The following is a 21,328-nucleotide window of genomic DNA, read 5'->3' as shown; positions in this document are numbered from 1 at the left end:
CTTTAACATGATCCTGGATCCCTGTCTGCAAACCCCAGACTACGACCTCACCCCATCCCCTAACCAACCCAGTCTTTCCCGATAGGGAAGCTGAGCATGCGACACATTGCCGACGCTGTGGGTGAAACTGCATTGTCTGAGACGAACCTAGCGTCCCGTCGATTAGGTTAAACCTGCCTTTGCCAAAAATAGCATCCTGGCTTGTTTCTTCTTCCACCAAAATAGCAATTTGACCAATTTTCGCCCAATACCATTCATTTTGGACGGCAACTCGGCACGACCCTTCCTTGCTTTGGTGCCAATTCACCCTCCAAGCACATCTTATTGGCTGGTGTCGAGATGCTGCCTTTGGCGGCACGTCTACTATGTCAGATAGATGGCTTGTGAGACAGTGTTGACACCAAGGCAATGAATGAACTCCATCTGCGGGCGGAGGTGCGGTAGCCTGTTGTCGACTAAGTATATATTATATGCCCGAAAGCCTCGTGTGTTTTTGCTTAGAAGCAGTATTCGATCACGAACAGCAAGCTCCCTTCCTACTTTCATCACCTCATCTCAGCCGCACGAGTCCGACCACGAAGTCCTACTCGTCCTCCCACTTCACTTGCATCATGGCACCCAACCACTCTCGTGTACCTGCCATTACACTCACCTTACTTGCCCTTTCCACTGGCAGTCTCGGTCAGAAGAAGGTCACGAACGAGTTCACTGACCCTGCGACTGGCATCGTTTTGCAACGCTTCTTCGGAGCCAAGTCAGGCTACGGCTTTGGCATCGCACTCCCAACAAACCCGACCAACTCCTTCATAGGACAACTGACGTTCCCGCTTAATAATGGCGCTGGATGGGGAGGCTGGTCTCTGACTGGCGATATGGAGGGACCCCTCCTGATGGCCGCATGGTCTGATGGGACCAGTGTTGTCTCCTCCTTCCGCCAGGCCGCCAACGAGAAGGACAACCCGCCCGAGGTCGCCGGGAACTTCTCCGTCAAGCCCATCGCCAAGGGCACTTCGGTCAACAACACGTTCCTGACCTACACCTTCCTGTGCGAGGGGTGCCTCGGCGCCCAGCTCGGCCTCGATCCGAACGCTGCAGGGACGGGCAAGGGCGTGGAGATGGGCTGGGCCTTGTCGGACAAGCCCGTGCAGAACCCAGGCAGCTCGGCCGGCGTGCTGGCATTCCACAACATTGGCGAGGGAGGCTTCAAGGCGGACCTCACTCTCGCCAAGCGGCCCGAGTTCGACACCTGGGCTGCCCTGGCTGGTCCTCCGGTGGCTGGCGCTGCTGGAGCCAAGCCGTTCGACACCACGAAGGGAGGATCTGGCGGCGACAGCGGAGACGAGGATAGCGATGACGAAGACAGTGGCGACGAGTCGGATGACGACGACTGATCTGACCTAGCTTTGAATACGGCCGGAACCCGTCAAACGATCTGCTTTGCACAGACTAAAGTAGATTCTCATTCGCATGTACATACAATCCCCCTTATATATTTGACGCTCTCACGGCTATGCTGGACATAACTCATGACGCTCACTTCGCTGGTCGCCGACAAGGTGGATTGAATTCTCAATGGTGCATGCATTTATCAGTCAGTTGACCCGTTGACGAGCCTGTCGCACCTTGGTGGAACAGACACTCTTAAAGTGCTAGTTTATCCACGATACACATAAACTCTCGCTCACCCACCGACCCCCCCCCCCGTCTACAGTATGCCAAAGCGTCGTGTCTTAGGTTTCGATTGAGCAGGTTTCGAGCAGGATCCTGACTTCATAGAGCCAAGTATCCTGCACTTTCACCAATCCGGAGTGGTGTAATTGGTAACATGGCGGGATCACACATGAGTTGATAAGGCTCATTCATGCCCCATTGGGGGCACGCAGCTCCAGGTTCGAATCCTGGCTCCGGGAGTTATACCACTTTTTTTGTTCTTCTTTTGATCTCTTTCTCAAACTTTCATCGTCTACCATATAGCATCCCACGTCCTACATTCGACGAGTTGATAGGCATACCTGTTAGACGGCGGACATCGAAACGTCAGCTCCCACACATGCGTCTTCAATCGCGCAAGTTCCCAATCTCCCTGCTTCATTACCGCAGTGTAGTAGGTAGTGGTAGGTACTAGTCACTGCCATATACAGCCTACGAACGATCGCTGCTGTCAACTTGCTGCTTACTTTACCTCCCTCCGGTAGGCATTACCACCTGCCCTTCCCCGAGTCACTTGGCCACAGAGACGGGCCAGAGCTGTAACGTTTCCAGCAAGCAAATCACCGCTAAATGAACTTTGCAGGTTTCCCTCTTACGTAAGATCAATAGGGAATGACAGGATGGGATGCTTTCGCCGTGGCACTGGGAAAGAAGAGATCCAAGAGTTGGAAAGGGGCTAGTGACTGACCAACTCGAAACACGATGATTACCACATTCGTAAGTACACGCAACCCTCGCGCCTTCTGATTGCCCAGCTCTTTCTTTTTCAAAACTGGTATGTATATGTGATTGTTTCTCGTCTTATTTGACGTACATGCGCGTAGTAGTAAGGTCCGATCATGAGGAATCGCACCACACAAGCCCCCTTGAACATACCGATTGATGGGATGAGAAACATATACATAAAGATCGAAGCTATATACAGCAAAGAATAGAAATGAATATATACAAGCAAAGAATTTACTCAAAACGAACAGACTTCTTCATCCGCCGCGCCCGCGCGCCCCTCTTGTTCAGGGCCAGGCAGGCAACCACCGGTGATTGATCTCAACCCCCTATCTTCTCCCCTTATCGTCAAGCACGAGCACGACGACTCAATCGGCGCGCACTCGGCTTCTCACCCCCAACGAAACCGTAGCCCGGAACACGCCGCGCCCGTTGGTGCCGACATAGACCAGCCCCGCGACGTTGCCGCTGCCGGCCAGCTTCCCGCTGCTAATCGTGCCGAAGCCCTGCTTGTCGCCCTGGATATCGACCCACGTCTTGCCGCCGTCGGCACTGCCGTACAGTCGCGCGCCCGCCGCGCCCCTCGCCAAAGGCGTAAACGTTCCAGCTGTCCTTCACGTTGCCGACGCCCAGAGCGACCTGCTGCGTGTTCTTGAGCGCCGTCGAGGTCGCGGCGAAGGTGGCGCCGTAGTTGGTGGAGTGGAACACGCCCGCGTCGGTCGAGACCCAGACGTCGCCCGCCTTGACGGGGTGCGCCGCGACATCGACGATGTTCTTCGCGCCCTTCAGTTCGCCCGCGGCAACCTTGAACGTAAGACCAGCGTCGGTGCTCACGTAGAAATTGCCGCCCGAAGCGCCGTAGAAGACCGTCGCGTTCTGCTTATCCGACGCCACGACGGCGCCTTCGGGTAGACTGGAAACAGCCTTGAACGCCTCCTTGCCGCCCTGCGAGCGCAGGACACCGCCGGGGCTCGCGGACCAGACGATCGTCTCGCCGTCGGCGGACATGGCGACGACGCCGGCGGCGGCCTTGGTGTCGGCGCCCGGGTGCTCGGCCCAGGTATCGCCGCCGTCGCTCGAAAGAGCGAGCTGCTTCGTGCCCGCGGAGTTGCCGATGCGGACCACGTTCTTGCCCGCGGCGCCCGCGAAGTCGACGCCGGCGTTGGTGGTCCAGTGGGGGTCGTACCAGTTCTTCTTGGGCGCCTCGCCGAGGGTCTCGGCGCTCTTGAACGTGAACCCGCTGACATCGCCCGTGGCCGCGAGCAGCTCGGTGCCGCCGGGGATGGACGCGACGTCCTGCACCGAGGTCTCCTCGATGCCGTCCGCGAGGGCCGAGATGGTCAGCTTCTCGTCCCACGAGTCGGCGTCCCACTTGGTCAGGTCGTGGCCGCCGTACAGGGTCAGTCCCGTGCCGTAGAGCCAGTGGTCGCTGTCGTGCGGGTCGATCTCGAGGCACTCGATCATCCAGCCCAGGTGCTTGGTGTCGTTGTCGAGGAAGCCGGGGCCGATCCAGGGGGCTTTGTCGACCTGTGAGGGGGGAAGTGGTTAGCAACGTGTACTTCTTTCTGGGACAATGTATGTATCAAGAGGCAAAAGCAGGGTGGATGCTATGACGGGCTGTGGTGTGTTGGTCTTGCTTACATTTTGCTTGTAGCGCAGGTTCATCTCCGGGTAGTTAGCCCACTCCCAAAGTCGACTCCAAGTCTTGCCCGAATCCGTCGACCGGAAGATGTGCTGATCCGGCCACCACGAGTTCAGACTCGACACGACAACCGTGCCCGGCTTCTGCGCATCGAGCGCCAACCCGCCAAAGCCGAACGCGATCTTCTCGCCGATGCTGGGCGTGATGTCGGTGAACGCGCCCTTCTCGATGTCGTACCGGTACACCGCGCCGTCGGTGCCGTCGTAGGGACCGCTGCCGTCGGCGTACGAGATGTACAAAGCCTTCTCCGCGGCGCTCAGCTTACCCTTGTGCGGGAAGAACTTCTTGGGCTGGTCCTTGATGGCGGCCCACGTCGCGCCCGCGTCCTCGGTCACGTACAGGCTCGCCGTTTTGTTGTCGGCGGTGCCGACGAAGATGCGCGAGGTCGCGCCGCCCTCGGCCTTGGCGGAGGTGGTGTCGAAGGTCACAAAAGTAAGACCCTGGATGTCGCTGTTGAGACCCGTCGTGTCGCCGGGCACGGGCGCGTAGGTGCCGACCGCCTTGAACGAGTCGACCTTGGCGAAGGTGGCGCCGCCGTCCGTGGACTTCCACAGGCCGTTGCCGGAGCGCGCGCCGAAGTAGAGGATCTTGGGGTTGGCCGGGTCAACGGCGAGACGCTCGCCCATGCCGCGGCCCGGCATGTTGCCGCCGACCTTGAAGGGCAGGTCGGCGAACTCCCAGGTCTCGCCGCGGTCGGCGGAGCGGCCGATCTGGCCGTTTGTGGGGTCCCAGTCGTTGGTGTAGAGGCCGAAGGCCGCGAACACCTTCTCGTCGTCCGTCGGGTCCACGGCCAGCGCGTCGACGCCCCAGTTGTGCCAGCCGGAGTTGTCGGCGATGGCGTCGGTCACGGCCGTCCAGCTGTCGTCGGCCGGGTTCAGGCGGTACAGGCCGCCGATGTCGGTGCGCGCGTACGCCACGCCCGCCGTCTTGGGGTGGAAGACGATGCCCGGGACGAAGCCGCCGCCGCCGCCGAGCTTCACGCTCTCCCACTTCTGTTGGGGCGCGGCTTTCTCGGCCGCCGCCTGGGCGCCGCCGGCCAGGAGCAGCAGCGCCGGTAGTGAGGCGAAGAGGTTCTTCATTGCGTCAAAGTTGGATTGACAGCAAGAAGCAGGTTATGAAAGAAAAGATGGTTGCTGCACAAGAAACCAATGCGCATCGAGCATCTGGAATGGAAAGGTTGGAAGGGGGTTATAGCACGACCTTATATACGTCTCACCTCTCTGCGCCAGCCAGGTACAGACAGGCACGCGTGCGGGGCGCGACGTGTCGAACCATTTCCGCATGGGTGCGTGCAGGGCTGTCACAGTGGAGTTGACAACAACAGTTCCGAATTCTTGGGAATTCCGTCTGTCTCCAGTCTCCTCCTCATCTCGGCATCTCCCGAATGGCGCCACAACCACACTTGCGACCGACCGCAAGCAGAGAGTCTCGGTGCAGCAATGCCATAGTAGGTAACTCGACGGAGGAGCAAACCGACTTGATGAGACGGGATCCACAAGCGGAGGCCAGAAACGCCGGAATGAGCCAACGTTACAACTCGAGTTGTTTGGATTTTCCCGCGAATCGCGGACCCTGGTCGAAAAGGGGTGGGTTTTGTCCCGCTTGGGCCGCCGATGAGACGGAGCGATCGATTCCGTCCGGCGCTACTGCCTGGGCCAACTGGCCTAAAGCTGGGAAGGGAGGGGCCGCCCACAGCGACGACAGTCCTTGCTAACTTCCGAAAGTGGAGATGCCGAAGGGCGAACTCCCTGAATATGTATGTCAATGCCATTGCTTCTTTATTTACTCATGAAGAGATGCTAAATAAGCTATGTCTTCAGAAGTAAGTAGGAATTGACGCGAAGAGCGGAAGATCTGCAGCTGTTGTTTAAAAGGGGTAAGTTCTATATTTGGGTAGGTCAATCACTGGAGACCCGAATCGAGATGGTGAGGGGCAGACCCAAGCCCGCTTAAAGCACGGTGGAAAATGTCACAGGCCAACCCAATTGCAACCGCATGAGTTTTCATAAATCAGTTCAACACTGCAATTGATTGGGAATGACTATGGACGCCAATTGGAAATAAACATCTCTTTAGGGTCGGTATATGGATTACCTGCATTTATTGTGTACAATCTATCCGGATGTCTGCATCACACTACTCACTGTTCTTACAATCTATATGGAAACCTGCACCACACTCACTAAGTTACATTCTATCTCATAGCCGGTCATCATGTGGCATCTCTCATTTTGAACCCCCCAAACACCCCCCCTTTTTTTCATTCTTTCTTTCGTTTTTTTCTTCTTTTTTTTCATCTTCTTCTTCGCCGTTGCAGCCAAAATGGTTCCTCCACAACCAGCACGGCATGTTCACCATGTCGCTCACTGGTAATACCCCGCCGCCAACGACGCTGCAATCTTCTCCGCCCCGCGAAACGTCCGCCGCTTGACCTCGCTCAAGATTCCCCATCCACCGACTTCCGCCCGCCCCCCATGACCTCCCGCCACGACGGGTCAAACAGCTCCGCCTCGTCGATCTCTCCCACCACGGCGGCCGCAAGCGACTGCGTCACCGCCCGCCCCAGCCGCGGCCGACCCGCGCCCCCGAGATTGGGCACCGAGGACCGCCCGCCCGGCGGCGGCGGCGAGCACGCGATGCAGCCGAACATGGACGCCGCCTGCCCGGCCCACGGGCCACCCAGCTGCGCGCACGTGCAGACGGCGGCGCTGCCGTTTCCGTTTCCGTTGCCGTTGCTGACGTCGGCTGCTGCGGCTAGCTCCCGCATCTCGATGAACTCGGCCTTGCTCCGCTCGAAATTGTCCTCGCGCCGCCGCCGGAGCTCCTCGGGCGCCGGCAGTTCCTTCTTTCTCTTCTTCCGTTTCTTCTCCCGGCTCCGTCCCATCTCAATCTGATGCTCATGCTCGTCCTCGTCCCCATTCAGCCTCACCCCGCCCCCCACCCCATTCTCATCATCCGCGTCGTCATCCTCGTCACTAGTAACCAGCCGCCACCACTCGTGGCTGTGATCCAGCTCCGCCCCCTGCCGCAGCTCCTCGTACAGCAGCGAGCCGACGCGGTCGCTCAGCACGGGCGCGTTGAACAGGCGGCGGCACTGGCGCACGCCCGCCGCCACGTCCTCCTCGTTGCCGATCATCTTGATCTCCTCGAGCGTCTTGGCCGGCCGCCGCCGGATCGCCACCGCGTCCCGGTGCGGCGCGAAGTGCACCCGCAGGAAGTCGGCCAGGAAGTCCCGCCCCTCCTGCTCCGAGAAGCGCCGCCGGAACTCGTGCTCGCGCTGCAGCGCCGCCAGGGCCTGCTGGGGGACTGGGGCGGGGACGAGAGCGGTTGGTGTTGAGGAGGGGGTGATGACATCGACTGATGCTGCTGATGCTGCTGCTGGTGCTGTTGGTCTTGGTAGTGTTCCTGTTGTGAGTGCTCTTGCTGCGTCGCCAACGGGGTCCTCATGGCCGCGGCGGCGGCCCCCGTCGATGCCGATGCCGACGGTGGCGGCGGCGAAGACGGCCCCAGCTGCAGCCGCGAGTACTCGGCCAGCGTCGCCGGGTTACTGTGCTGCCGCCGCGCGTAGCGCGACAGCCGCTGCAGGTCCTTCTTGATCTCCTTGGCCTGCCTCTTGAACTCGTCCGAGCCGGCCCCGAGCGCCGGGTCCGGCCCCAGCAGCGACATCCGGATGTCGGTCGCGACCCGGTGGTACCGCGGGAACTCCTCCAGGGGCGACGTGGGCGGGCTCCAGAATCCGTCGTCGTCGTCGTCGTCCTCTTCGTTGTTGTTGTTGTTGTTTGCGTCGCCGCCGCTGCGGACGGCGGGCCCCGCCGAGGAGGGGGTGACCTGCTTGGGGCTCTGCGGGGCGGCGGCGGCTGCTGCGGATTTTGCGCGTTTGCGTCGAGAGGTCTTGTTCTTCTTGTTCTTCTTGTTGGCCTTGTTTCGGGCTCGGGTGGTGGTGGCGGTAGTAGTAGCAGCAGTCGGCACAGCAGCGGCGGGCCGCGCCGGGATCGCGAGGGTCTCGCGCTGCGAGATGCGGCTCACGTGGGCGAGCCGCTGATGGTTGGCAAGGACCGACATCTTGGGACGACAAGAAAACGAAATAGGCAAGGACAGTCAATCGTGGGGTGGCTGACAGTTTCTCAGCCCCGGGGGCGCGGGAACCAACAGGCTACTACTGCTGGACTTTTGTACGTGTGGTGTGCACGCGGGCGTGGAGAATTGCTCCCTCTTTTTCAAATGATCGACTTGGGTCTGCGGTGGACGCACCGAAAAGGAGAAGACAGGAGGAGGACTGAGAAAAAAGAAAAAGAAAAAAAGAGCGAGATAGGGACAGGAGGAGCAAGAACGGCAGCGAGGAAGGCAAGACGGCGGAGGAGGCATTTGGTGAGTGCCTTTCCCTAGTGTCTCCCTCGCTCCTCCCCCTTAACCCCCTCTTCTCTTCTCTTGTCTTCTCATTACTCTCTTCTTCCCTCCCCGCCAGGGAAGCGAGGTCTCGCTTAGGGACGTCGTAGTATGAAAGTCTGTTTCCTGCTCTTTTGGCGGGGTACCCAAGGGTCCTTCGAACCTTGGTCGCGAAGCGGGTTTGAGCTTGTTTGGTGGCTTGAGGCCTGCCGACAGACCACGTCGCGCCAGCGAAGATTAAAGATCAATGGGTAGGTAGGTAGGTACAGACGGAGCCGACCATATCTTATGCTACCCCAGTACATGTTGTTTTCCCCTTTCTCATCACATGCAAGCGAACCTCTTTTATGGTTATATATATATATCATACGGATGGAATCTTCTCATTGCTACTTTCCCTCGTGACCCTGCACTACTCGACAGTTCCTGCTGCTGCACCATTCCCATGAAGTCGTTTCTCTTTTTCTTTTCTTCTCGTCCGTGTTCTTACTTCTTCTCTTCTCTCCTGTCGCGCCCGAAACTGACGCACAGCTGCCACATGCACCCCCAAGACTTGGTTGGCCTCTCTCAACTTCCTTGTCTTCGCCCTGCATCTACTCCTCCTTCCCACAACCCCCCAAACTCCTACTCCGCGCAGTTCGAGGCCGATCCTCAAGCCTCGCTCTGCGTGTGAAGCAACAGCTTAGCCGTGCATCATCTAAACCGCGGTCATCATCGCCAGACCAAGTCCAGGTAGAACACTCATTTTTTACCTTCTTAACCTGCCGTCCCGCCCGAATCAATCAAACTCACTCCTATCCCGTGCGCACACACACCCTCCTTCCACCTATTTACCTCACTAGCTAGCTAGCTCAAAAAGAGCGAGGGGCAAAAGCTGCCCCCCTCCCCCAATCCTCAATCCTAGAACCGGGCCCAAATAGAGGCCCCGGCATAAACTCTGCCGCTCTCTCGTCCCCCCGCAGAGCGTCTCTTGTGCTTTCTCTCTTTCTATATATATATCTCAAATGAGATAAGACGACCGCACGCAGATTGGGTACCGGCCGGTGGCCTGCTTGCTGTTTTAACCCGCCCACCTCACGTGCAGCGCGGGGTAACGCCACATGCCTTGTGCGTGGTCATCGAGTGAACTTCAGGTCAATTTCTTCACACGGGATTCATGTCGGTAACGAGTACAAAATTTATAAAGGCCTATATTGTTTAGCTCTTAATCGTTAATATAATTTATCAATGTATAGACCCCGACCTCACCCATTGTAAAATACAGTCGGTCATGGATGTACATTGAATTGAAGCAGACACGGTTCCACATTCAGCTTCTTCTTTTCCCCTTGGAGTAAGCGCAATCCACCACATACGTAGCTAGCCGGCGTGGCTGGGTCCTCTCGCCGACAGGCGGCCACGGGCTGCGGTCAAAGGATGGATGAGGGGCTAATCAGACAGATCTAGGATTGGGGGCGAAGAAGCAACCAATCCACGGCCTATCCGAAGGCAAACCCGTCTGATGAGAGATGGATTTTGCGAATTAGTCAACGCCGCGCCCAGCATGCCGCGCAGGACATCGCGGATCTGAAGCCAGGGCAGAAGGTCTTTGGGCGCCTAGCACCTACCACTCTCTCCCTCATAGGAACCCATTGCTCACGGCGTACTGACGGGCTGATTCATAGTCGAGGAGGTTGTGCATCAGTATTTCGATCCACTGGGGTAGCGGAGAGACGGGGTTGAAGAATGTTGGGACGGCGAAAGACTGGGTAAAACGTGTCATGCGGTGCGCTACATCCTGCCACTCTTTCACGGTCCAGCCATGACGGGCTTCCACTATCTCCTCGACATCGTGCGGCAGGCCGGGCGAAAAGTGAAGGCACTGGACGACAGAAGTGCCGGCGACAATCTTGCTCAGCTCGTCGGGGAAGTTAGAGGACCCAGTCTCGAAATACATATCGGGTGGTGTTTTCAGGTCCTCCAGGTTACCAGACCACTGTACATGTGCCTTAGGCCCCCGGTCATGGGAAGACCGCGATCGATGGTCAATCGCAGCGCAGTCTGCTCGGCCGAACTGGCTTGAACCCAGTGCTGGAATATTTCCGAGCACACACTGGCCGGCCCCGGAGCACCGCCATCCAGTGTCAGTCTGAAACAGCCCGGCGGCATCTGGTGTAGCTCCGCTGCTTCCATGACCCACTGGCCAATCATTCGCATGGTAGGCTTCCGTCTCAGGGTGGGATGTTTCTCATCGAGCCAGTCGTCAGTCTCGGAAAACCTCTCTTCTATACGAGGGCCCAAGCTCTCCGGGAAGACGTTCCACCAGAGATCAACCCTCCTTTCGATCCGAAGCAAGGGGTTATCCGTGCAGAACCGTACCAGTCCGCGATCGTGCGACGGAGAGCATGGCACGGAATCACGGTCTTCGTGGACCAGTACGTTGCGCATATCACGGTGAATGCCGGGAAAGGACTCGAAGAATCTGATTGCCGCCGTGGCTGCTGAAAAGCGGTACTTGGGATCCTTGAGCTCGCCGCTGAACAGGACGAACTCCTCTACGTCTTGTGTGAGCGTCCGGCAGTCGTTTCCATTTTCATGGCTATAAATGCAGGTGAACATGCCGTGCAGGACTTCGAACAGCGTGTCGACGTCAGACTGGGAAGGCAAAGACCAATGTGTGTGGCATGCAGCCAATCCGAGAAAATCCGGCATATTTTGCAGGACCTTTTTTTGGAATATTACCGTATTTCGTGTCACGCCACTCTGCACGCAGAACGTCGTGAACGCCCTCGTGTTGGAGACAAGTCTGGGTCTTCTTATAGCCGTATATCACGTGACATAGTCCATGGACTGAAATGCCAGGTTGCCTTCAGGACGGTCGGCGTGGCGGGCCTCTGCCAAGTCGAGGTAGGGTTCGAACCATGGATACTTTGCTAGAACAAGGCGTCGTACCCGATGCGAACAGATGTTGTAGGCTAAAGCCGCGGCAACGGCAGTGAGGTGGTGGAGAAGATGGACCAGGCCGACGTAGCAGCCTGCTCGCACTCTCAAGTCGTGGCGGTAGAGGGTTTTGAAGGTAACCAAGTTGGCGCCAAGGGCGAAGCCCTTCATCTCGAGGGCGACCTGTCGACAGGTGTACATCAACGAAAGGTCGATGGCACTGCTTGCATCGCCACGACCTTGGGCAGTGGTGGCCTTGGCGAGCTTTTCAGTGTCGGGGTTGAATACGTAGCCACTGTCGACCAGAACATAGTCGCGGTAGATTGCGTCCCTCAGCTCGCGCGGAAGACGGAGGAAAGGGCTGCCAGACAAGGCCATGAGGGCGGAATGATGGGAAGACGATATGGGACAAGAAAAAGAAGAGAAAGAAGAGGGAATGGGCAAGTGGGCAATTGAGGATGCAAGCGCTAAAGGATGTTGTATTTTCAATTGAATGTGGGTGAGATGAGAGACAGAGGGGCAGCAGACGTCGACTCGGCCTGAAATAAATAGCGCCAGCCGCTGTGACTCACCTCCACACAGCGCACAGCGCCCTCCATCGGAGACTCGGACAGTCGGAGACGCTGACCAAATGCGCATACTGGCGCAGGTGGCTCAACCACCCCAGCGGAAAAGGAAGAAGAGAAGAAAAAAAAGCAAGCAAAGGGCCAAAACATCACACACGCAAACACACACAGGTAGGGTATTTTCTTTTATTGACTTTTTTGTTCTTTTGCTTTTCGACTCATACCAGCGCAGGCCAGCAGAAGCAAGTGACTCAAAACCGAGTAAACCCAACACATATCGACTCAAAAAGGAGGTATTATACCCCAATACCCCCAGACTCTAAAAACAATTCAAAATTTCAGACTCTCATGGACTAGCAAAACCTTCATGGCGGCCTGCTGGGGATGTGAGTCAGTCATTCGAAACCGGAGAAAGCGACGGTGCGCCTCGCCTTGGGACTGCTCACCAGCATACCGGAGAATGCGCAGGAAAAATGACCCTTCTCCGTCCCCTTTCTCCGATCGCTGTCAGCTTCAGTTTAGCTGTAGTAGGTCCCGACCAGGCTGCAAGGTGGACTTACTGGTGACTCAGAGGCCTGCGTATAAAGGCCTGCCCTCGATACCTTCCTCGTCTGCTTGACCTGCTAGGTAAACATCATCAGTCCGGTCGCATCATCAGTCCGTTGGGATACTCACAGTCCTCTCACCAGCACACACCAACCACATCCATCATCCACCAACTAAATGGCCACTCGGGTCAGCTGTATTCCTTTTTTTGCCAGCCACTGCAAGGTCAACCAGCTGTCTCACTCCACGCATGGAACATACCTACCACATTCGCTCACCATGCCTGCCAACATCAACCACCTCAACCGACCTGGATAGAGGTGTCAGCACAGGGACCAATCTGGGAATGTCCAGCCATGTAGGATACTCACGTCGAGTGCTCCGTGGCCGCTATGATGAGCTGGCATCCAATGAGTGGTACGAAACCTAACACAAGGTGTTAATGATGCTCCGGTCACAGATATACTGGAGCCTACCACTCATGTCGACACCGAAAATCTCTGGCCGAAAGTCTCGAGCACCCTCCAAAAGGAGATGAGGCAAATCTCGACACCTTTGACTCTTTTCGGTCTTTATAAAGCGTATTGGATAGGTTGCCACCTTTTACTCATCAAAGCAACCAACGAGGAAGATAAGAAATTTATTCGAAAACAACATAACGACCTTCAAAACGGCATAAAACACCAAAAAGGTCCATTCGACGATAAGCACCACCTATTAAAGTATTCCGAATTAGTATCTGCAGCTGAGTTATATAAACGATGATACACAGCTTACAAGGATAGTTGGGTGGAGGAGCTGATGGAAGGACTCGAGAAGGCGGACAAGAAGGCCGAGGGGTGAGCCTATGCAAATTCATCGTCAGCAATCAAGACAAACAACGCGGAGAAGACTCGGTACAGTCGATCCGAAACACCAACCGCGACGACAAGCAGACAGATTGGGACTATACCCAAAGGCACCTGGCGGGTGTTCCGATGTCAGCCAGCCGATCAGCGACGGGAGCGGATGTCAAGCAACAGAGATGGAGGGTGACGTCAGACTGACAAACCTGGACGGAAAAGGGGGGTGGGAAGCGCAGGGAAGGGGGCGCAGAGAAGGCCGGCCACACTGATAGATTCTGTTGGTCCAAACTATCGCGAGAAACGGTCAGCTTCATGTTCCCAAGGCAATCAAGACTGGGGGTTTGCTTACATACACACAATATACACCAAAAGATTTGACTCAAAATAGATGCAGTTTAACCTCATGCCTAGAAGGACACCGTATAAATGTTTTTGTGAATGTGTGATGGGGGAGTGACGGATGGAGTGACGGATGGAGTGACGGATGGAGTGACGGATGGAGATGGTGGATGGACGATGGTGGACAACAAGGAAAGATCGATGCTGGTGAAGGGGGTTGGCGAAGGTAACAGGCGAAGGATGGTGAAAGTGAAGGTTGAATGAACGGTAAAGACCAAGCAAGAAACGAGAAAGGAAACCGAAAGAAAAGAAGAGAAGATGGGGGAAGTAAAAGACCAAGAAGAAAAAGGGAACGAGAGGAGAAGCACGATAAACAGAATGAGACGGTTCAAAATAAGCAAGCGATGCGTTATATACATATATATTAGCTACCCACCAGCGCGTTGTTCTTGAGCATCCTCTCCAGGTCCAGATGGCCAAGCTGGTGCTCGAGCTCTACGCGTTCGCTGGCGAGCAAGGGGCAGTGGATAAAGAGGTGATCGACCGTGTGAGGGCCTTGCTCGCACGGGCAGGCTGGCGAGTCCACGTTCTAGAGAGCCGGGGAAGCAAACAAGCAAGCGTCAGTCAAAGAAGCGGGGGAGAAGGGGTGGTAGGGAAGGAGTAAAGGCCTTGAGACATGGGACATGGGACTCACCGTTTTCTCGGGCTTCTTCCACGTGGAGAGACACCCCCTCAGTCCAATCTTGCCACTCATCAGCTGCAAGTACAAGGTGCTCTCTGCCCGGCTCATGCCGTCGCACTTCTCTATGCAGTTGTCGCTCCACTTATTCGAAAGAGCGACCGGTCTGGGGGTGACCGGGTGGCCCTTGAACCGTGCCTCGTGCGTCCCCTTGTTGCATCGCAGTGCGATGCACTCCTGGAACCGCACATCCATCCTCATCGCCGTCTGAGCGGCGAACCACTTCTTCATGCCACGTTTCTTCCTTTTCGAGAGGCGCCAGTCGGGTTCGCGGTCCTCCGGGCCTGGGGCCTCCCGCAACCATGCCTCGATGTGCTTCTTGTAGTCCTGTGCGATGTTGTCCAAAATGTTATTCAGATGTTGCCAGAGCGGCCACGCCGCCAGGGCCACAGGGGCAGACGCGGGATGGACGGGTCGTATGCGTCTCTCGTGAAGCGTCCGATGCTCTGGAGATCCAAGTCGCTGGATGCGAAAAGTTATGTGTCGATAGTAGAGGAAAATGTCGAGACTCTCCATCGAAAGCTGATTTCGCATAACGTCGAAAGAAGTCCCACCGAACACCCCCGATATTTGCTTAAGGCAGCGGTCCTCCATCTGCACCAGTCGCCGGACGTGGGAATCTTTGAGGCCCCAGCGGAATTTCCTACCATCGCTGAATTCGGGACCATCGATGGGGTGCAAGAACCAAGCGGCACAGCCGAAAGCAAACACCGGCCGGACCTTTGCCTTGTACAGCTGGAGCATACGCTGAAGCGTGGGTCCCCAGGTCTTGCCAGATATCCTCTTCAGGTAGCCCATCCGCTTCGTCACCTTGGCATCAAGTTCGCTGATTTGCTCATCCCAGCAAAGCTTGCTGTCCACGATGATGCCAAGGATGCGCTGGCTCGACTTGAGAGCGTCTGAGCCAAGCCCAGGGATCTGTGGGAGCAAGATGCAAGAGACCAGTTTACGGCGGCTCGGATCTGTGAAGTGCATGACAGCATACTTGTCCGGAGAAAAAGAGGCACCATTCGCCTAGGCCCAGGCAAGGATCCGCTCGTGAAACTTCTCCATGAGCCAGCAATTGGTCTTGCCGTTCGGAGATGCCACTACCAAGGCTACATCGTCGGCGAACGCGAAGCTAACCGTCTCTCCGGTCGACGATCTCGACGCGGCTTCACGCTTCAATTCCTCCAGGAGGGGACCTGCGAGAATCATGAACAGGATGGGCGAGAGTGGGCTCCCTTGGGGAACGCCGACATTGATCCAGAACCTCCCGGACGTGTACCCTGGGAGCTTGAAATAGGTGCTTCGATGGGAGAGAAAGGAGCGGACAAATTGGATGATCCACGCAGGAATGCCTTTGGCCGCGAGGACCTCGAGGATCCTGGCGCGGGGCACTTTGTCGAAGGCTGCCGCCATGTCAAGACACAATAAAGTCACTTGGCGGCCCAACAACCAGTTTCGATAAACGTGGTTCAGCAGGAACTGCTGGGCACTGGTAATGCAGCGCCCTGCGGCGCCAAACTGCTCGTCCGGCAAGATACGGTGCTTCTCGCAGAGCTCACGAAGCCGGTTGGCAACAATCTTCTCCAGTATCTTGCCGAGCGAGGACAACAACGAGATGGGACGAAGATCCTTGGGCACGTCTCCCTTCCTCGGGCCAGGCTTCAGCAGCATGATGGTGACTGCCTTCTTGAAGACGTCCGGGTGATAGGAGAACGCGAGGCAACCATCAAACAGGTGTTCGAGGTATGGCACCACGATGTCGGATGCCATCTTGAATGCCTCATTGCCCACTCCGTCCTCGCCGGCAGCCTTCCGGGACTTGAGACCTTTCAGCAGCTTTGCTACCTCGCCGGGGGCAACCTTCTGCAATGCTTCATATTCGATTCGGCCCGTTGGGTGGGGTAGAGGCGGTATGCACGGTTTCCCAGACTTGCCTCGGTACTCGGAATGTCCATCCGGGAAGTTGTAGCGCAGTATGGCGCGTACCTTGGATTATGGTGTCTCATGCGGCCCTTTGGCATCATGGAGTGTATTGATGTGGAGAAGACGTCGAGGGCAACACCATGCCTGACCCCAGCCCGCCCACTGAAAAATCCTGGTTGGATGATCAGACCTGCGGCGAATCCGGCTCCGGAATGACACGATGCCATCTATGCGTTCTCGTCTCGAGGAGTCTCTTGGTGTGGAGCCTCAGGCGGTACAACCAGACGCGCATACGTTTCCTGGAGTGGCAACGCTTCTTGCTCTGTTCGCGAGCCTCGTGAAGTGACTTGCGTATTCGTTTGGCCTTCTCGCTGTCCTTGATTGCACACAGTGGGCTAAATCGCGGCTTCAGGGGAACACTTGCGCTCTGGGCTGACTGCATGACTTTGAGAAGGCCTATCGCGTACTTCCCAACGTCGCGCGCCGAGCGAAATGGCGGCGTTCCCAGCTTTTCAAGGCCCTCGTCGCACATCTGCCGCAATAGGACCTTGTTCGCTTTCCGATAGTCGGGTCGAGTGCTCCTCGTCCCACCGAATCATGAAGCCCTCCAGGGTTGTGCCGCAAAACGAAATGATCCGAGTCGATGCCATCAACTTGGTGATATGACCACTTCGCATTGCAAGCGGGGATGCTGGGCCCCAGCGAAGCAGACATCGATGCAGGACTTGACTCCCCCTGGATCATCTGAGCGAGTATAAGTGATAAGTGCCGGGCGTGTTTAAACACGTCATGCGCTCTGATTCAGCCAGACGCGCTAGCTGTTTGCCACCACGGGAAGGCTTCACGCCAACTCCTCCCCAAAGCGGGTGATGCACGTTGCTGTCGCCGAGCAAGATGTACTGGCGAGTTTTGGGCAAGACTCCGGCCCAACTCGCGGATCGGCAGACTCGTCTTCGGGTTGTGGAAATTGATGATCGAAAGCGGTCCCGAGTTGGTTTGTAGCGTAAGGGTAGCCACAAGGTGCTTATTGTCGCGGCTGAGGGTGTTGGGGATATGGACATCCCAGGTTGAAGCATCGATCGCCGGCGATATCATGAAACAGACTTTATTCAACTTGAATGGCATATTACTCGAGGACGGATCTGCTGGGTCCCACCTCACCCCGGCATCTGGACGGATGCCATTCTTCTTTGAGAGGGACGTCGGTTTCGAACCAGATATTATACCCGGTAGATCGGGTCCAAGGGAATCTGGCGGAGGGGGTCTTGGAAAGCCATGATGTGCCACCTCTTTCGAGCGGGGGCCTTCCTGTTACCATACATCACCTTATGGAGGCGTTCTAGAGATTGCGTCAGGTTGAATTGCATGATCCTGATCCCAGAATCACTGCGGGCTTGTTGGCTTCCTGGAGAGCCGATGTGGTGTTAGCGAAGTACATTTAGCATCCTGTCACGTCGTTGTTGAACTTTACCTCGCGTATGCCTGACCATTGTGCGAAGGTGATGTTGATGTGGTGCATAGGGCCAGCAAAGCCTAGATGAAGGGCCGATGCATGAAAAAACGAGAACAAGGCGCCAGTGATACGGCGTGGGTATATAAGACAAAGACGAAAACTAGAAGAGTAAAGAGAATACCCAGAGTTTTGGTCAAGGACAAAATCAAGAAGACCGCAGGTGAACAAGAAAAAGGCAGAATCTGGGATAGATTGGGATACGGCACCGTCAAGATGCTGAAACGTGAGTATATTATGGTAATTGAATATGAGGAATCGGGTGTTCCATGAAGACATTGGCAAACGATCGAGTAGGAAGGGGTTTACTTTGCTTATCAACGGCCTGAATGCAAGCACGTGGAAAGGACTTGGACGGGATGTTTGTGCCCGATTCATACATGCTGGCTGACTTGGGACAATCCTTGAGGCACGGAATCTCGGACTCTCCAATTTTTTGGTATCTGCAGGTGATGTGCCGAAGTGAAAGCGTTTTGGGCCTTACTTGGGTGTGGATTGAATGAAGACGGGGAGTGGGAAAGGGGGCGCCCTGCAGGGCGTCAGCCGTGTACGAAATCGATAGGTCATATTCGGTTCCATGCTTTTTGGTGGATTGTCACGTCTTATTCCTGCCTGTACCAAGGAATGGCGGCCTGAGGTTCCTCGTAATCGTTCGGCTGCTTATGTCATTGCGGCATGAGCGACAAGCCGAGTTGCCAAGCGGTGAATGTCAGGGGTTTGCCGCGTAGGTATGCGCCATGCAGGAGGCTGGCTGGGCACATCTGCCCCTTATCTGAATGACACTCATGTCGAAGACCTGGCCGGATGTTTGGATGTCGGGTGCCACAGCACTGCACCCCAAACTCTGTAAAGTGGGTCTAGGATCTGTAATACCTGATTGGATGCATGAGCTACGCCAGGTGGTACGTGCCACCTGTTCCAACGCCTTTTCCAAAGAGATGCACGCGCCCTGCTTGATGAATTTAACTCTTTCCCGTGTCCTGGTCAAACTTCACCTCACGCATAGCTGTGAATCCATGCAACATAACATCACCACGCCAGGTCCGTAAGTACAATAGTATGTAGTTCCATCTATCCCCTGCAACAACCCTTTTGCAGCTCAAATGCTAGCCCATTGAAACCCCGCCAATTCTTCCAAATCAAACGGAACACGAAATACTCTATCAACTAGCCGGCCACCTGCCTCGCTACCCGCCGCCCCGTGCAAGCCCATCCTCCCCCAGCTCCCGCGGCAGCCCCTTCAAGAGCTCGAAGTACCCCGGCCTCCCCTAAGCGCCCGGCGTATCGCGCGCACCTCCCGCGCCGGCGTGTCGCCAACCCACCAGATGTCCCGTATCCGCGCCACCAGCGCAAAGTAGTGCGCCAGGACCGCGAGCGCGCGCGGCGCCCGCTCCTCCACCAGGTCCAGGAAGAGCGGCGGCACCAGGCACGGGAAGGCCATCATGCCGCGGCACAGGAACAAGAGCTCCTTTCCGTCGTCGTCGTTCTTCTGCCGGTTCTCGTCGTCTACTGCTTCCCCGGCCGAAGGGGTGGCGGCGGAAGCGGCGATGGCGGTTCGGATCAGGTTTAGTTGCTGCACGGCCCCGGCGTAGGCGGCGATGACTTCGGTCGGCTGCTTCGGCTCGTCGGGTAACGGGACCATGAGGTGGGTGAGGGGGTTGTCGTCGTTTTTGTTCGTGCCAAGATCTGGCGGCTCCTCGCTCCACGTCACTGAAGTCGCCGCTGCTGCCGCCGCCCTGGCCGTTTCGTAGTGTACCCTGGGGTACGAATCAATGATAGTCAAGATGCTCATGGTGGTATCCGTTGTCGTCGTGCCATTTTCGTCATTACCCCCGGACGCTGCGGCGGACGCCTGCCCTTGCTTCTGCACCACCGCCATGGCTAGTGCCGCCTCGAGGACGGCCCGGGCGCCGCGCACGATGCGCAGCCAGTGCATTGGCGGCGTGTATGCATCGTCGTCTTGACCAGCTTTCTCTCCCTCCACGTCCCCAACGCCAACTGCCGCCTGTTGGTGTTGGTGTTGGGCCTCCCTCAAGGTGGCGAACGAGTCGATCAGCAGGAAGATGGCAGTGAACCCGGCGGCGTCGGCGTTATGGGGGCCCAGCTCGCCGAGGACAGGGCGGTACGTCCGCAGCGCGGCGTCGAGGGCGGCCTCGCGACAGGCCACGAGGCCCGGGTCCTTTTGGTGTCCTTTTTCGTCAGACAGGAGGTGCAAAGCGCCCAGGGCGACCATCTCACTCCAGAGGGGCGGATGAGACAGGGCCAGGATGGGGACGTGCACGGCGAAGCAGGCCCGCACGTCGGGGGCGTGGCTCCCCGGGGAGTGTAGCGCTCGTGGCCACGGCGAAGTGGTGGAAGGCGCGGAGCTCCCAGTAGCTGTGGCCGGCGTGCGGCAGTGCTGGTGGGTTGGGGGTGTGGATGGGAGGGCTGGTTGGGTTCGAGGGGGTGATCTGGATCTCTGAGCCCCCTGACCCGTTGATCTGTCATACTCGCAGGTCACATTATGCCGATGACAGTTGTTCTAAGTTACTTTGATTAGTTGATTCGAGCATCATATACAGCTTGGTGGCTGTGCGATATGAAGTTGATGGACAACGTACGCATACGGGATGGGATTCGTCGCACTGCGGTGGTACGTCAGCAGGTTAGCTATGCGGCTGCATTAGTTCATCCAACCAACCTTGACTCGTCGGGCGCGGCATCGACGGCAGCCTGTTCGTGACTTGGAATGGTACAGTCTGGGGAGCCCGGCGCGCCGTCCAGGATTCATCTTTGGAGGGGAATTGTGGGGGAACGAGAGCGAGGAAGAAGGGGATGCGCCAGGTAATAAGTGTGTCGACGGAATAAGCTCAGCCCCCTGTATCGGTAGTCTGGTAGGATCCCTGCAAGCGCTGACGAGCCCCTGCGCTGAGCGAGACCGAGTATCCCTGCTAGCTGCTGATCGTCGCCAAATGGGCTTTGATTGGTTCAGCTAATTCCAATCTGGGTTGCCGTGGGGGAGGCTGACAGGGCCATGAATTGCTTCTTTACACGACTTGCTAACGTCATGCCCATCTTGGCCCCTTTTGATCTGGATTGGACTGGAATTCCCAGTCGTATGCTTCGGCACAACAGCATCAACGCCTAGCTGACGCAATGGCCTCGCCGTTTAGTGTTCTAGTGATAGTGCAGCCTCAAAGGTATGGTGGCACTGCACCGCCAACACCTACTAGCATTTTGTCCTGGTGTTAGCGATGTTGAAGACATAAATACCAGCAATATTAACAAGCAAAATGGTTCTACCTACTCGACAATTGATTCAACAGAAGCTTATCTCGGCAAATGCTTACCCCCTTCCCCTTCGCTTGACTTCACCTTGCGATTCGTACATTCCCATAAGTAGACATTGAATCAACACTACACGTATGTCATGAGACTGCTCCTGGTCCT

The 21,328-nt window shown here is 56.7% G+C and overlaps 10 protein-coding genes across 10 annotated transcripts; 2 read left to right on the top strand and 8 right to left on the bottom strand.

The window, feature by feature from the left end:
* Positions 1 to 611: 611 nt before the first annotated feature.
* Positions 612 to 1,391, top strand: PG997_014265 (uncharacterized protein; the record flags this gene model as incomplete). Its single annotated transcript, XM_066818579.1, has 1 exon — positions 612 to 1,391. The coding sequence occupies one exon, from the start codon at positions 612 to 614 to the stop codon at positions 1,389 to 1,391; it is 780 nt and encodes a 259-aa protein (XP_066660767.1).
* A 1,413-nt stretch (positions 1,392 to 2,804) lies between these two features.
* On the bottom strand, positions 2,805 to 5,217 carry PG997_014264 (fungal cellulose binding domain-containing protein; the record flags this gene model as incomplete). The annotated part of the gene is made up of 3 exons (XM_066818578.1): positions 2,805 to 2,972; positions 2,998 to 3,963; positions 4,078 to 5,217. The coding sequence occupies 3 exons, from the start codon at positions 5,215 to 5,217 to the stop codon at positions 2,805 to 2,807; spliced, it is 2,274 nt and encodes a 757-aa protein (XP_066660766.1).
* Positions 5,218 to 6,575: 1,358 nt separating this feature from the next.
* On the bottom strand, positions 6,576 to 8,200 carry PG997_014263 (uncharacterized protein; the record flags this gene model as incomplete). The annotated part of the gene is made up of 2 exons (XM_066818577.1): positions 6,576 to 7,530; positions 7,623 to 8,200. 2 exons carry the CDS (start codon positions 8,198 to 8,200, stop codon positions 6,576 to 6,578), a joined length of 1,533 nt encoding a protein of 510 aa, XP_066660765.1.
* A 1,942-nt stretch (positions 8,201 to 10,142) lies between these two features.
* Positions 10,143 to 10,460, bottom strand: PG997_014262 (uncharacterized protein; the record flags this gene model as incomplete). The annotated part of the gene is made up of 1 exon (XM_066818576.1): positions 10,143 to 10,460. The coding sequence occupies one exon, from the start codon at positions 10,458 to 10,460 to the stop codon at positions 10,143 to 10,145; it is 318 nt and encodes a 105-aa protein (XP_066660764.1).
* A 14-nt stretch (positions 10,461 to 10,474) lies between these two features.
* On the bottom strand, positions 10,475 to 11,215 carry PG997_014261 (uncharacterized protein; the record flags this gene model as incomplete). The annotated part of the gene is made up of 1 exon (XM_066818575.1): positions 10,475 to 11,215. The coding sequence occupies one exon, from the start codon at positions 11,213 to 11,215 to the stop codon at positions 10,475 to 10,477; it is 741 nt and encodes a 246-aa protein (XP_066660763.1).
* Positions 11,216 to 11,515: 300 nt separating this feature from the next.
* PG997_014260 (uncharacterized protein) lies at positions 11,516 to 11,899 on the top strand (the record flags this gene model as incomplete). The annotated part of the gene is made up of 1 exon (XM_066818574.1): positions 11,516 to 11,899. The coding sequence occupies one exon, from the start codon at positions 11,516 to 11,518 to the stop codon at positions 11,897 to 11,899; it is 384 nt and encodes a 127-aa protein (XP_066660762.1).
* Positions 11,900 to 14,328: 2,429 nt separating this feature from the next.
* Positions 14,329 to 15,453, bottom strand: PG997_014259 (uncharacterized protein; the record flags this gene model as incomplete). The annotated part of the gene is made up of 1 exon (XM_066818573.1): positions 14,329 to 15,453. The coding sequence occupies one exon, from the start codon at positions 15,451 to 15,453 to the stop codon at positions 14,329 to 14,331; it is 1,125 nt and encodes a 374-aa protein (XP_066660761.1).
* Positions 15,454 to 15,492: 39 nt separating this feature from the next.
* PG997_014258 (uncharacterized protein) lies at positions 15,493 to 16,236 on the bottom strand (the record flags this gene model as incomplete). The annotated part of the gene is made up of 1 exon (XM_066818572.1): positions 15,493 to 16,236. One exon carries the CDS (start codon positions 16,234 to 16,236, stop codon positions 15,493 to 15,495), a length of 744 nt encoding a protein of 247 aa, XP_066660760.1.
* Positions 16,237 to 16,573: 337 nt separating this feature from the next.
* PG997_014257 (uncharacterized protein) lies at positions 16,574 to 16,921 on the bottom strand (the record flags this gene model as incomplete). Its single annotated transcript, XM_066818571.1, has 1 exon — positions 16,574 to 16,921. One exon carries the CDS (start codon positions 16,919 to 16,921, stop codon positions 16,574 to 16,576), a length of 348 nt encoding a protein of 115 aa, XP_066660759.1.
* A 2,218-nt stretch (positions 16,922 to 19,139) lies between these two features.
* On the bottom strand, positions 19,140 to 20,953 carry PG997_014256 (uncharacterized protein; the record flags this gene model as incomplete). Its single annotated transcript, XM_066818570.1, has 5 exons — positions 19,140 to 20,379; positions 20,500 to 20,523; positions 20,580 to 20,621; positions 20,796 to 20,855; positions 20,907 to 20,953. 5 exons carry the CDS (start codon positions 20,951 to 20,953, stop codon positions 19,140 to 19,142), a joined length of 1,413 nt encoding a protein of 470 aa, XP_066660758.1.
* Positions 20,954 to 21,328: the final 375 nt, after the last annotated feature.

This window comes from Apiospora hydei (assembly GCF_038363865.1).
Source record: "Apiospora hydei strain CBS 114990 chromosome Unknown utg000010l_segment0_segment0, whole genome shotgun sequence".
In the NCBI taxonomy this organism is placed as follows: domain Eukaryota; kingdom Fungi; phylum Ascomycota; class Sordariomycetes; order Amphisphaeriales; family Apiosporaceae; genus Apiospora; species Apiospora hydei.
The sequence above is the reverse complement of the archived record's forward strand: the minus strand, read 5'-3'. Positions and strand labels throughout refer to the sequence as shown.